General features: G+C 43.3%; 1 protein-coding gene across 1 annotated transcript in view; it reads left to right on the forward strand.

Moving 5' to 3' along the window:
* Marchf4 (membrane associated ring-CH-type finger 4) overlaps window positions 1-14,555 on the forward strand; it is a 97,381-nt gene extending 82,826 nt beyond the window's left edge. Inside the window, exon 4 of the mRNA XM_070026718.1 lies at window positions 12,855-14,555. Coding sequence (XP_069882819.1) covers window positions 12,855-13,222 — 368 coding nt within the window. The 3' untranslated portion in view covers window positions 13,223-14,555. The remainder of the gene's footprint in view (window positions 1-12,854) is intronic.
* The last annotated feature ends 935 nt before the right edge of the window (window positions 14,556-15,490 follow it).

Raw genomic sequence — 15,490 nt, forward strand, 5'->3', positions numbered from 1 at the left:
GGCCAGGAAGGTGACTCAGTGGTAGAGCACTTGCCTCACATGCATGAGGCCCTGGGTTCGATTCCTCAGCACCAAATAAACAGAAAAAGTCAGAAGTAGCACTGTGGCTCAAGTGGTAGGGCGCTAGCCTTGAGCTGAAGAGCTCACGGACAGTGCCCAGGCCCAGAGTTCAAGCCCCACAACTGACAAAAAAAGGGGGGGCTGGAACTGAGGCCTGGATTGGGAGAAGTAAGCACTTGGGGGAGGGGGAAGCGGCCTGCGTTGGAGGGTGTGGGATCATACCCATTCACTCAGGAGCATTTATTGCCTGCCTATTTTGTTCCTCAAACCAGGAATGATTAACAGAGATGGGTAAGACACAGTCCATTACTCTCAAGGAATTCATAGTGCATACTTGTATCGCACACAATGGGGGTCAGTACAAGGCAGAAAGGAAGGTGGAGGAGAGAGGAGAGAAAGTATTTCTTTCTTGGGGGGTCCGAGGGTTTTCCAAAAGAGGGTGTAGAAGAATGCTCCAGGCAGAGGCACTTCTCTAAGGAGAGACACAGATGGAGCGAACAAGGCATGCATAGAAACCTTTGGGAAGGTTCAGGGCAAAGACTCAGGGTTGGGGATGGATAATGAACAATGAGGTAAAAAAGCTTGGCAAAACCTTAGAAGGTCCCAGGGGTCATGAATCATGTGTTAAGAACTCAGATTCTACTTTGCCAAGGAGGAGGAAACATTGGTAGAAGTTTACATAGGAAAGAATTTGGATCTGATGTGCATCTTATACCTAAAATGTGGACCATTTGGGGACATGGGTCAGAGTTGGGCAGGGTAGAGGCAGGAGGAATCTGTTGGGAAATGGTCAGAACCATTTGAGCAGGAAGTAAAGAGATGTAACACTGTGGCAATGGAGACAAAATAAGACACACGAGAGATATGGACTTAATAGAATTGTCAAGATTCCTTCTACCAGGAGTCCCAGGGCCCTGACTTGAGTGGGGAATTGAGCACCACATCTGATCACAACAGTGTCAAAGGTAGTGGGTAAAACAAAGGAATCCTAAGGGGTATGCCTTAAACCTAAAATCCAGAAGCAAGAGCCAATTCCCAAGCTGAGAGTTTGCAATAGAGACAAGACACATGAAGGACTATATGGACTGCAGGGAAGAACAGGCAATGCCAGGAAAAATCTGTCAGGGGAGGAAGAAGGATTTTCATAGTGCCTAGATGGTTCCCTCCTGTGATATTGAGGGTATCAGGCTAGTTCTTACATGTGTCAGTGATTGATGGGAAATGGGGGAGGTGACAAGGGAGGGATGAGATTCTCTAGTGCATGCCCAGGTTTCTACCGACAGTTGGATAAAAGTTAATGCAGATTTAGAGGTAAGCAATAAGAGGTGGTTGAGGCCGTTGCTTTTTTTTTTTTTTTTTTTTTTTTTTTTTGTCGGTCGTGGGGCTTGAACTCTGGGCCTGAGCGCTGTCCCTCAGCTCTTCAGCTCAAGGCGAGCACTCTACCACTTGAGCTACAGCGCCACTTCCGGTTTTCTGGTGGTTTATTGGAGATAGGAGTCTCACGGTCTCTCCTGCCCGGGCTGGCTTTGAACCGCGATCCTCAGATCTCAGCCTCCTGAGTAGCTAGGATTACAGGCGTGAGCCACCAGCGCCCGGCTGAGGCCGTTGCTTTTTAATGAGCTAACAGAGGACTGTTCAGAAATGAGACTGCTAAGGACAGAGGCCTGAGGGATGTTAAACACTTAATACCTGTAATCCTAGCTACTCAGGAGGCTGAGATTTGAGGATCATGGTTCAAAGTCAGCTCAGGCAGGAAAATCCATGAGACTCTTGTCTCCAAGAAACAACTCAGAAAAAGCCAGAACTGGTGCTGTGGCTCAAGTGGTAGAACACTAGCCTTGAGTAAAAGAAGCTCAGGGACAGCACCCATGCCCTGAGTTCAAGAACCAGGACCAACTACAAAAAAAAAAAATGGATGAAGATAGCAAATGATAAAAATAGTAGAGAATCCCAGAGTAAGCAGAAGTGATGCTAGAATATTCTAGAGTCCATGGCCATGTGTTGCTCAATTCTCTTCTAACCCTGTGACCTTGAGTGTCTCTGCTTCTCTTCCATGATCCAGGAAAGAGTCAATAACAGAACCCTAAGAGGGTTGGTGAGCATACTGAGTAAGATGGCATGTGTATAGTAAACAGGTAATCACATAGGGTGCCCTAGCTCCAGGGACATTTCTCTTGTTCTGAGGGCTCGATGAAGGGTGGCAACATAGTTGCAATCTGAATCCAGTTACAGCTCAGAGGTAGCCAGAGCTCACATAATTAAGAGTGTGCTCTTATTTGGGGCAGCACCTTTTCTTGAACATTCTTTGAGACTCAATGGTTTTATCTCACCAAGAAGATCTGATTATGTCTAACAGTCTCATTCCAGCTGCCTCCTCCTCCGTCATCTGTAATGACACTGTCTGCTATGGCCAAGAGGCTGACAGAGCCTCCCTGCAAACAAATGGGGTATTTTCTGCTCCAGTGGGTCAAGTTATTAAGACTTAACAAGAATAAATTAATTAATGGCTCTGGTACCTGGAAGGGTTCCCCACCCCCAACTTCATACACCTAAGACATTGGCCATCCAAAAGTGAATTCTACAAAAATAAGGACCTCCACTTCATCATGTTTGTGTCCTATTCAATGAAAGGAGGAAAAAAAGGAACGTTTCTGGGCTTGCTACCAATACTTTATACCAGTGGAATATGGTAGTCCTCAAAAGTATAGAATCCCCTGTACATCACCTTTATAATAATAATAAAAATTAAGTTCAATATATTTTTAAAACCTAAAAAAATATAGTATAATCTTTTGGGAATGTTTCTTCTCTGTGTAGTCCCCTGAGATTCTTTCCAATGATGCTGAGTTGCCTGCTCCTTTCTCTCTGTGATAAAGAGATTAAATGAACAAATAGGCAGGGGATAGAAGCAAGATTGTAAAACATTTCTGAAGTTTAATCCGCATCCACATTAACTTGAAAACATACATATATTTCACAAAGGTTCTTCCTTTTTTTGCCCCTTCTGGCTTCAAGTAACCCCCGTCAAGCCTGATGATTCTCTGATTAGGAAATGTTGTAAATAAGGCAGAGGCAGCTTGATGCATTGGAAGAGAACAGGAAACCAGGTTAGCCACTAATGACCTCTGTGACCTTCGTCAAGTGACTCTGCTCTCTGTACTCGTGGCTTCATCTATACAGTAGAAGACTTGACTTGATAACTTTTAGGATCATTCCAAGTCTTGTGTGCTAGGATTTGGAAGTTGCTCCCACTGTGTGATGATGGGTGGGACTCTCTGATGGTAAGGATTGTAGCTGTTCCCAATAATGTCAGGCCAAGCCAGGCCAAAAAACTAGAGAAGTATTAACTTATATAAATAGACAAGAGGATGTTTAGTCCATGCTCTGTTATCTACATGTGGCTTGTCCAGTATTCTAAACTGTTTACCTGTATTCCACCTCCTACGGCTTCCTATGCATCAGCATCTCTCTCCACATTGAGCCGGTGGATCCTTGGAGGGGGAATGCAACTGATTTAGAAGCAGATTTGCTAACATAGTACTGTCTACTTCAAAGAAGACTTGAAAAGAGGCATTTCACTTGTTCTCAGAAGCTCAAAATACATTAGGACCTGTTCTCAGTACTAAATCACTTCAGAAAGTGCCATATCTGGTGGCTTTGTGATTAGGGAGAGTCCTAATCCAATAACTAAGGTAGATGTTTAAGGAAGTTCATACATTTTGAAGACTGCATGAAACATGGCATTAAGCTATATAAACTGCTCTTTAGTCCTTCCTAGCTACAGGTCTATTTGTTAGGATAAATTCAGCAGACTATATATGATAAATTCCCAACTGTCAGTAGTTGAACCCAGTAGAACTTCCTGAGCAGTACAAGATTCTCCTCCACACAGTGATTCAGTTCTTTCCAGCTAGTAGAAAATCTTAAACAAATAAGGCAATGCCATTTCCCAACCGCCACTTTTCTCTCAAATACCTATTTATTTTTTGTAAATATAATTTTATTATTATTATTAAGGTACATATGATTTGCCATTTCCTAAGTCAGGTAATTTCCTAACATTTCTTTTTGGACAATACCACCTCTTTCTTTGCTTTCCCTGTTACCCACAGAAATACCTATTTTGTAAATGCATTCACTACTAGTTATCTGGCCATCATGGGTACAAAGGGCTAGAAAATAGTGTCCTTTCTCAATGGCAATTATATAATTAAGGAAACAGAGTATAGATTTTTGGTGAACCATCTCTGAGTAGCCCATCTCTAAAAATGTTCTGAGAGAGGATAGTCTCAAAGCATAAAGTACCTTACTTCCCAAAGGTAATCTTTTGAAGTCCCCAAAGTTTTGACATGTCAGTTTGAAAGAATAACTTTAAAACTTTATAATAATGTATATGAAGTCCAGCCTAGCCATACCTCAGAAACATGAAGATGTCTCCCAGGAAACAGGAAGGAGGTGGTGGTACTGCCAATCTTGAATCTCCCAGAGCCATAAACAAATAGCAACTTAAATTTATTTATTTATTATTTATTTCAGGTGAAATCATGTGATATTTACATAAAAATAATGATACAGTAACTAATATTTATTTTTCATTATGTTCTAAGTACTGCATTATCTTCTACAACTCTTGGTTGCAATTGCTAATGCAATGCCCATTTCCTGATGAGAAAGCCAAAGATGAGAGGTGAAATCACTCAAGGTCTTCCACCCAGAAACAAACATCATCTGACTGCAAAGCCTAAATTTTGTGTTAAAACAAACTAATTAACTAACTATATATATTGCAAAACAAGTCTTAGGGATTCAAATGGAAATTGCATAAACACATATGTGGTTAAAATTTTATCTTGTCAGCCAGGCATCAGGGGCTCATGCCTATAATCCTAGCTATTCAGGAGGTTGAGATCTGAGGATTATGGTTCAAAGCCAGCTTCAGCAGGAAAGTTTGAGACATTCTTATCTCCAATTAACTAGTAAAAAGCCAGAAATCACATTATGACTCAAAGCAGTAGATCACAAGCCTTGAGCACAAAAACTCAAGGACAGTGCCTAGGTCCTGAGTTCAAGCCCCAGAATTGGCACACAAAAATTTTATCTTCATATATCTATCTATTCACTGTTCAGGGGTACATATGACCACATGTGTACATTAACTCACATGGAGGAGGAAGCAGTCTTGTCTTGGCCCTGTTCTATTTCAGATGAACCAGCCTAGGGTTGTGAAAACTTGATGAAAAAGCAGTGTGTCCTTGTGCAACACATTTTTTTCCCTCTACATGGCTTACCTCACTGGATTTCTGTGAAAGGGAGCTTATTTGGCAAAGCCTCTTGAGAGTGACAGTGCCCAGCAAGCATTCAGTAAAGATTGAGCATTGTCCTATCACCTCCATCAGGACTTTCATCATTACCTCCACACCACTGACAGCATCTAACGTGGCTGAGGAAGGCCCAGTGTCTTGGCATTCTTCCCAGGGAGTGAGAGCTCTACACCCCACAAAGAAGCCTGTACAGAAAAAGACCCAGTGTCTTGCTATATGACTTCACAAACCTACCTTCAGGAATGGATCCTCTGTGATATAAATACAAACTTGGGGTTCTAAAATTTCTTCTATTCAGCCCTGTTGACCTCACTTCACTTCATTTCAAAGCACTTCATGCTCTCTCTAGTTTCCAAGGAAAGGGCCTCTTCCAGGTCAGTGGAAGGTCAATGGTTCTGACTTGGGTGACTTGAAATACTCTGTGGATGGCTTGATGGCCAGAGGACAAAAGCTCTGAAGAAAGTCATCCAAGAGGACACTTTCCCCAAAGACCAGGCAGAGCATAAAAAGAAAAGAAATAGAAGGTAGCTTTGAATTCATCTTCATCAAATACTTTTGCCATTTTTTTGTCCTTGAGTCTTTATTGTTTGAAGTATTAGAGTCAAGCTCAGCCTGCCCAAATAGGGTTCCTGATCTATGTCTCACCCCTTCCCTGGGAAGCACATCCTGGCCATTCTGTGAGAAGCTTGATGTTCCTAAGGAGAATACAAAGCAGGCAGTGGCCAATCTGGTGTCTCCCAGAAGCAATCCTTTGAACCCACCAAAAATAACTGGTTGTGTGTCTTTCTCTCCCACACTTTCCCAATGTGTTCCTTAGTGCAGGTTCCAGAGCTGGGTCTTTAGGGGGAGGGGTGGCAGTTGTCTGAGTGTTTAGTCATGATGGAATACCATAGAAGACAAGGCCCTGCCTTCTAACTGTCTGACAGTGGAGAAGTCTGAAAGGGACTGGGGGTGGGGATAGGGGGTTAATGGACAGTCAGTAATGAAAACTTGGTGGTGGAGGATAGGTCCTGGAAGGGAGGGCATGTCCCCACTTCAGTACAATCAGTTGATATCTAGAATACTTTTCAGTTCTGGCTTGTTCTTTATTTATAAACAATCACTCAATCTAAGAATTGGGAAGGAGAGCAATTCCATGGAATGGAAAGGCAGGTGCTAGTGGTGGTGATGGGTTTGCAATGAAGAGAGAGGAAGAGGTGTGTGTAATCTTTCCTATAACACTCGGTAAATGTGGCCTGAGTGTAAAATGTGTCCCAGACCCAACATGCAGGACTCATCAATTCATCTGATCACACAATGATTCTGTGAGGAAGGAGATATTGGCTCCCACCGTCTCATAAGAAATGGACCCAGAATGAGCAGGTAACTCATTAAAAGCCAGTAGGATAAGTGGCAGACTAATCTAATGTTCAATACATACTCATGGGCTCCAAAGACCTCATGGGGTCTTTGGGTCTAGGAGAGGAAGTTCACTTCTACTGTTTCTCTGTTTCTAATGTCTGTTACATTTATAATGAGAGCATTTTTTCAACTGTATAGCTTATGTGCTTGTGTGTGTGTGTGTGTGTGTGCCAGTACTGGGGCATGAACTCAGGGTCTGGGTACTGTCACTTAGCTTTTTTGTCAAGGCTGGTACTCTACCATTTGAGCCCTACTGCCACTTCTGTATTTTATGTGTGTGGTTAAATTGAAGAGAAGATTCTCTTATATTTGTCTGCCTGAGCTGGCTTTGAGCAAGGATCCTCAGATCCCAGCCTGTTGAGTAGCTAGGATTGTAGGCATGAGCTGCCAATGTCCAACTCTTTTTTATAATATTATTAAGGTGTTGTACAGAAGGGTTACTATGTCATGTCAGGTCATGAGTACATTTCTTTTTTGAACAATGTCATCTCTTTTAAAAATAAAAATGTAGGGCTGGGAAGGTTGCTCAGTGGTAGAGTGCTTGCCTTGCATTCATGAGGCCCTGGGTTCTATTCCTCAGCACCACATAAGCAGAAAAAGCCAGAAATGGCACTGTGGCTCAAGTGGTAGAGCACTAGCCTTGAGCTGAAGAGCTGAGGGACAGCACCTGGGCCCAGAGTTCAGGCCCCATGACCAGCCAAAAATAAAATAAAATAAAAATAAAAATAAAAAATTAAATGCAGAGCCTTGTGTGCAGCAGAAGGCAGGGGTAAGAACCAAGCTGTAAGCAGTACTGTTCAAGTGTGGCCCAACCACAGGCAGCATCAGCATCACCAGGACCTCTTCAGACACTCAGGCCTCACCCAGACCTACCGAGTCACACTTAGTCAGACTCTCCAGGAGTGGGGCCAGGAATCAGTGTTTTAAGGGGTGCTCTAAAGATTCCATTGCAGGCTGAAATTTGAACTGCACTGCTTTATAGCTGACAGAAATGTTCATGGCCCCTTAAATCAGGACATTAGCAAGAGGTGTGGGCTGTGGAGATGGATATTGGCATAGCTGAGGATGTGTGAAGGTTCTCTATAGACTTCTCAATTTGTGTTGGCCTGCTTTTCTACTCATAGTGAGAGCTAGTGTTCTGGCCCATGCCTGGTATTCATAGAAGGCAACAGCTCACTCTCAGGAAAGCGATTCAATTTTCTCTTAGTGTATGGATATAGCAAGAGTTGATGGCCAAAATGCAGCAAGGATGGACAGGGATGTGTGAGGAGGCTTCTCTGTCCCTGTGGTGTAGAAACGGAAGGAACTGTGCAGGCAGGAACACCCCCTCATCATGCCCACCTTCTCATCCATCCTCCTGGGCTGAGCCACAGACTGCAGGCAGGAGACGGGAGGAGATATGAGGACAAAAGAAATGGCTGACAATCTGTGGACCTGTAACTGTGTAAGCAAAAGGGTCTCCAAAAGGCGGAGAGATGTTAGAAAGATGGAGAATTTGTGGGAACTGGATTTCTCACAAATACAGCCCAGGTGGGTACATTGTATGTAGGTTGATATTAGAAGATGTTAAATAGAAAAACCTCAGAAAAAGACTCAGTCAGAATTTACTGGGTTTGATTTTTACCATGAATCTTTTTTTTTTTTTTTTGTCAGTCATGGGGCTTGAACTCTGGGCCTGGGCACTGTCTCTCAGCTCTTCAGTTCAAGGGTGGCTCTCTACCACTTGAGCCACAGTGACACTTCTGGTTTTCTGGTGGTTAATTGGAGATAATAGTCTCATGGACTTTCCTACCTGGGCTGGCTTTGAACCATGATCCTTAGATCTCAGCCTTCTGAGAAGCTAGGATTATAGGCATGAGCTGCCGATGCCTGGCTTTTTACCATGAATCTTAATTTCTCATTTTCTTCTCCATCTCTATTCCCTCAGTTAGTAGCCATCTTTCCTCCCTATCTAAATTCTGCGCCTTTCTCCATACCCTGCCATTTCCCACCCCTATCCTTCTTTGCCACCTTTTCAACATCACCTGTTCCATCAGATAAACCCACACCCTCTTCCCCATTAAAAAAAAATGTTTCCGTCTAAGGAATCAATAAGTAATCTGTAGACTAGGAATCAGAGGAAGAGCTGAAGGCAGGGGGGTGGGGTGGGGGCTTGCAAAGGAGGTAGTTTGTGTTTTTCCAACTTTTGCCAAACAAGCGTTATCTAGAAAAACAGGTGCACCTTCCTCCCCTTCGGCCACCCATCCATTAAAATGGTTTAATTACTTCCTGACACTAGAAAGTTAGGTAATTTAAAGGCAGTATTCAAATGAAAAAATTTAAGCCACCCTCTTCAATCAGAGGAAAATTGTCTGATGAAGAAGCTAATTAAGGATGGAGTACAGTGGCTCTAGCTGGAAAGAGATTGGGGCCTCAAAAACAAAATCCTGTCTCCCTTCCCCAGACCTAGGCTCCTCCTCCTCCATCCCCCAGACTTCAACACACTCTTGGTGCTGTGTAGCAGCTGAGACTCAGCCAGACCTAGCCCTGTTCACCAGAGACTGGAGTCTGGAGAAAACAGTACAGTAGCATGCAAACAGTCTTGTGGGATATATAGACAGATGAATAGTTTCAGTGCCAGTGATTCTTTGGTATATATTCAAGGATTGACAGAAATAACAGGAGGTGGCACATTTGGGAGAAGATGATAATGAGAGAGAAACTTCCTCGTCCAGAAGCAATCAGGCCAGGTCAGGGATCCACAGATGGTTCCAGAGACTTATTTAGCCTCTCCCACTGTAAGGACAACTTGGATATCCAAGCCTTCCCTACCCTAGAGAGATGGTTGCCTTCATCACACGCCTAAGGAGGCCAGGAACCACAGAAAGTCTCTAAAATAAAGTCTTAAAGATCTGTAGCAGATCTCAAGTTCTATAATTTTGGGACCTGTGGGGATACTGGAAGACAAAGTGGCAGTGGGTGCCTGCTTTTGTCTTATGTGTTAGAACAAAAAGAACTTTGAGGTGTTCCCATCCAGTCACTTTGCCTTACAGTGAGGAGTGGGGTGACAAATGGTTTGCTCCTGTGAGCCAGCTCCTTTCCTAGATTCCATAGCTAAAGGATAATTCTCACACTTCCTCAAGTCCTCAGCCATCCCCCTCACCCTCACAGGCCTGGCCTCTCCACCACCTCACTGTATGGATAATCATCTTGTTATGGCTGCCTCTCATACTGGCTGTTCTTTCCTTTACACACACACTGTATTCTAAGGGACTTGGAGGTGAAGCCCATGTGCTTCTTGCTCCCAGCATTACTTCCACACAACCTCTCCAACTTCTTCTTTCAAGAGCCCATCCTTTGAAGTGAGTGCCTGGCCCCTTTCATTGCCTCCTTTCTCCTAGGATACTACTGGCTGCTGAAAGCCTTCTCAGTTTTCAGTCCTTTCTGCTGATGGCTCGTATAAACCCTCCCACCCCTCCCACTCCTGTCCTCAGCATCTGTATATACATCAGAGTTCCATCTTCTAGAGGCTATTTTGGGATGTATGGGGTTCATGTTTGTTTTTTTAATGTAGTTGTGCCCCGGCACTTACACAGAAATTTATATTGTTTTGTTACAAATGACTTCCCTTTTAACTTTATGTTATCTGTAAAGGCATTCTATTGATTACGAAGAAACCATAGTAGCTTATGATACCTTATGAATTTCATTTCAAGTCAGGAAAGAGATATTGAAAGAAACATGTTATTAAAATTTGGGGGATGGTGGTTGTGAAGGAAATGCAAATAAAGACAACCTTGAGATACCACCTTACCCCAGTCAGAATGGCCCACATCCTCAAGTCAGCCAATGACAAATGCTGGAGGGGATGCAGAGAAAGAGGAGCCCTATTACACTTCTGGTGGGAATGTACACTTATACAACCACTTTGGGAAGTAGTCTGGAGGGTCCTCAGAAAACTAAATATTGACCTCCCTTATGATCCAGTCATACCACTTCTAGGCATCTATCCTGAACAACAGGAACCAATATACAAGGACACGTGCACCTCCATGTTTATTGCAGCACTGTTCACAATAGCCAGGATTTGGAAACAACCCAGATGTCCCACAACAGATGAATGGATCCAAAAATTGTGGTATCTATACACAATGGAATATTATGCAGCCATTAGAAATGACAAAATAATGGCATTTGCAGGGAAATGGATGGAGCTAGAAGAAATTATGTTGAGCGAAGTAAGCCAGGTGCAAAGAGACAAATGGCACATGGTCTCCCTGATAACTGGATGTTAAATCCAAAATGTTAGGTGATACAACAAAATTAACAGGACTTAAGACACAAAGGACTTCCACTCATCTGGTCGAATACTGCTAAATAACCCCCATGCTGCTGATCACATGTATGGTATATATGTGCACACCGGAGGGAAACCAGGAGGACGACACAGAACCAGAGGGAATCAGGAAAAACATACAATAGCAGGACCCATCAACTGCACTGGACATTGACAAAAATGAACTAAGCAACTCAACGGCAGTGATGGGAGGAAGGGAACAAGTGGGAAAGAGGGATGATGCTATGCAAAACAAAAGAAATGTACATATCACTCAATGTGGAAGAAATAACTGTATTGCAAAGCTCATAGAAGTCATAAATGTTATAGACTATGATACACAATTTGTCCTATGAAAGTTAGAATGTGTTTGTGACTTTAACTAAGCTTCACTATCCCACAATACTGTGAAATTTGGGAAATTATGTAACCACTTAGTCACAATAAAAAATTTGAAAAAAAAATTGGGGGGGATGGGTATTTTGTACAACAGTACCATGGATGACTGATGCAGAGAGCCCACCCATCCCTTGGCTTCTCTGTTGCTACAAAGATTTTTTTTCACCAGCCCACCTCATTTCCTATTTAACTAGTTACCCCAATACCCATCATGATGAATCATACCACTTCCAAAATTTGGACTTATAACACCCAGCCGTCAGACCATTATCTCCCGATCTTTATAGTTTATTGTTTCCAGTAATTCTCTAGTCTCATGAAGACTACCTGACAATGACTCTGTCACTCTTCATGTTCTACTATTCCTGTACCTTAATTGCTTCAATTCATTCCTCTTCAGCCTAGGCTCCATGATCCAATGTGATAACCACTCCCTTGCAAACCGTATCTAATTGTCATGTCTGGTTCCTCAGACCAACCTTTTTATCCCACATATACACCTGAATAGGCAGTTGAAGATGTGGATAGAAATCAGCAACTAAACTCACTTAAAATTTATGGCTGCAAATCTGAAGTGGGCACTGAATACAGTCAGATAATCCTACCCCGTCTCCCTCATAAATATGTGCCTGCTTCTCCAGTGTGCATCTTTCCGCTTGAATGTAAACTCTCTTAGGTGAGGCTCTGACTGTCTCAGTCCCTGAAGGATTTCCAATGTTTAGTGCACAGTAAACACACAATTGATATTTATTTGTCTAGTTGCCTAGTATGTCTTATTTCCACTCTACCACTGCCTCTGGCCAGTATAACCGCATGAATGTTCTCCCTCCCAGGGGAGTCTGTATTTCAGTCTCACTAGCTATTTGTGCAGAAAGCAAATTGGCAGAATTTCTGACATCATTCAGCAGGTCTAGAATGACCACAGGGTTTCTTTCATGTTTCCTTTAAAAGCACACGATTCATTCAACATCTGCTAAGTACTGGGTGCCATGGATACATAATACAGAAAGGAAAAGATATTTATACTACTTTCAACTAAAGAATTTAGGTTGTGTCAAGCCAAGACAGAGGTGGGATGGAGTAGAAGAGACAGGCAAAAGCGTTGCATACAGGTGTCCAATTCTTTTATGAGTATGGTGTGGTAATCCTTCCACCTTTCCTCTTCTAATAACTTGTTAAAGTCTACTAGAAATCATGTGGCTTAGAGCTGGAAAGTAGATTTGAAAAACACAAATCAAACTAGCAAAACTCTGCTTCCCCCATGCCTCTATTTGTACATGAAGGCAGATAGTGTTTATTTCTTCTGGTAGTGGCCTTGCCTTCTGCTTAGCCTTTGTTTTTCTCCTCTACTGCTTCAGGTCTCATCATCCACGAGGGACCCTCAGTGTACCGCATCTTTAAACGATGGCAGGCTGTCAACCAGCAGTGGAAAGTACTGAACTATGATAAGACAAAAGACCTGGAGGACCAAAAGTCAGGAGGCAGGACAAATCTGCGGACCTCCTCATCTACCCAGGCCAATATCCCCTCCTCAGAAGAGGAGACATCCAGCACCCCTGCCCCACAAGAGGGCCCTGCCCGGGCTGCTGGTCACCCTGCAGGACCTGTGTCCCATCACCACTGTGCTTACACCATTCTGCACATCCTGAGTCACTTGAGACCTCATGAACAGCGGACCCCCCAGGGTGGCAGCCGAGAGCTTGTCATGAGAGTCACGACAGTGTGAAAGGAGACCTGGGAGGAAGGCCAAGACCATGCACAGCACAGGAGAGATGCTGGGCTAGGAGGGCTCCAGGAAGCAAGGTTGGGGAGGCCAGGGCAGACAGTGAGCAGAGAGTGGTGGGCCTTTAGAGAGCCAAGAGCAAGTGAAGCTGGAGGAAGGCTGCCACCTGAAGCACTTTTCTGATTTCTGATTAGTCAGTTCCATTCTCCAAAGACAACAGCAAGAAAAATGAACAGAAACTCAGCCACCTTAGGTAGTACAGATAGAACCTAGGATAAAATGACCACCCAGATCTTATCACTGAAAAAACCCAGTAGAGGCTGGAAGGGCAAAGCCTATATGGTGAATGGTACCTGTGCATGCGCAGATGACAGAGAGAAGAGGCAGAAGCCACTGCCACCCAAATGAAGAGAATTTGTTAGCCTGCTTATTTCCACCTTGAGTTATTTTTGTTTCTCCTCTGGTGATGTTTCTGGGAAGTTGAGGGAAGGGCTGCTAGAGGACATACAACAGGCTTTGAGATCTCTGACTTCAAATGACTCAAATGGCTTTAGGGACCCTGGAGTGGGTGGTGCTAGGAGACGTTGATGTGAACAGCCAGAGGGAGGGGTGTCTCTCCTCCATAAGAAACTTCCCAACTGGAGCTCCCAGTTTCTGATGAGCTTTTCAAAGAGGGTTGAAATTTGGAGATTGGTGTCTTTCTGTGACCTTGTTAACTTTATTTTATGGTGATTTAACTGAAAGATGTTTACACACACACACATACATACACACATGTTCAGATTTCCCATGGGTATCTCAAGCACAGTTCTCTGCTAGGGCTTCAATAAAGGAATAACTTTCCAAATTACCTAGCCCTACATTTGGCCTGGACAGCTCAGTGCCATATTCCCATAGCCTTGGCACATGCACAGGACCAGGCCAACCCATGCCAAGTCCCTTCCGTTCTGGTCTCCCAGATCAGCTGTTGTGGTTGTACTGTGGCAGGAAGTTGGCTGATGCATCCCAAGGAGCAGAGTAGAGACCAGTCTAAGTATTTATTTATTTATTTTTGCTGCCCAAGAGGCAGTATGGTTCATGCTCAATGATGTGTGCTCCCTGGTCCTTCCTGTGTAGCCAGGCAGGGGGAACTGTCTTTGGAGCCCGCCTGTTCATTCCCAGGATGCTGCCAGGGAAGGCCACTGAGTGGTCGACTCAGTTTCTTGTCATTGCACAATGGCCACATCCTCCTTGGGTATTAAAAGGACACTGTCAAGTACTTTTTTAAACTAGTTTTTAGGGTTTTTTTTAAACTCTTGTTGTTTGTACTATTCTCTTAAAAGCTTGAAAATAAAATTTCTTTCCCTACCACTAGTCTCCCTCTCCCTTTCAGCCTTTTCTTTTTTCTCCTGTTCTGTGACAGAACCTATTTTCTTTCTCTGTTCTGTCAACTCTATCCCTATAGTCTCCTCTAAGCAAGAACTCAAGAGTGTTTCCATTTCTCCTTTGAGGGTACAGATGAGGCAAGGAAGACAGGTAAGTTCATGTCAGTGTGGATGCATGTGTGTACATGGTATGTTAGTATATGTGTGTGTATGTAAACCTCCAATGAAACACAAGAACTCCTAGAAGATGGCTTCCTAGAAAATGGTATAAGAATATAAGTATAAGAGCAACTCCAGACTTTCCCAAGGATCCAGCCCAAGAAGTCAAGAAGCCAAGGAGGTACTAGTACTATAAAGAAGTTTGGGGAGCTCCACCCCATCAGGTCATTGCAAAGAAACTGAAGAAGCCCCAGGAAAGAGATGAGGGACTGCCTTCCATGACTGTTTTCCTTTGAAAACAGGGCACCAGAACAGGATTTACATAGATCATAGGCAGTTGACAAGAACTTTATTTCACCTTGACCTGGCCTTCCTTGGGGTGGAAAGATGGTCAGGCAAGATCACCAATGGGATGTACACAGACTTAAGAAAGTTCCTCCTTGATGAAGATTAAAATGTAGAGGGCTAGAAAAGACATCATCATTGTTCAGAGACTAGAAAATGCACAGGGAAAACATAAAACAAATGAAAACCAACACTCTACAAATAAACTTATACTGATTAGGAGTTTGATTTCTCATTGTGGCCTAGTGATAAACCATTCAGTTTAATGAAATACTTATAAAAACTATGATATCTAATTTTAAGAAAGTAGTGGAGTGAAACAAAATATATTATCAGAACTATGGTAGCCAAAACATGCTATGTTTCTTTGATGAGTCACAAGACCCTTGAGAATCTTGTGATG

The sequence above is a fragment of the Dipodomys merriami genome, unplaced genomic scaffold (assembly GCF_024711535.1).
Source record: "Dipodomys merriami isolate MVZ:Mamm:240054 unplaced genomic scaffold, mDipMer1.0.p SCAF_1, whole genome shotgun sequence".
NCBI lineage: Eukaryota > Metazoa > Chordata > Mammalia > Rodentia > Heteromyidae > Dipodomys > Dipodomys merriami.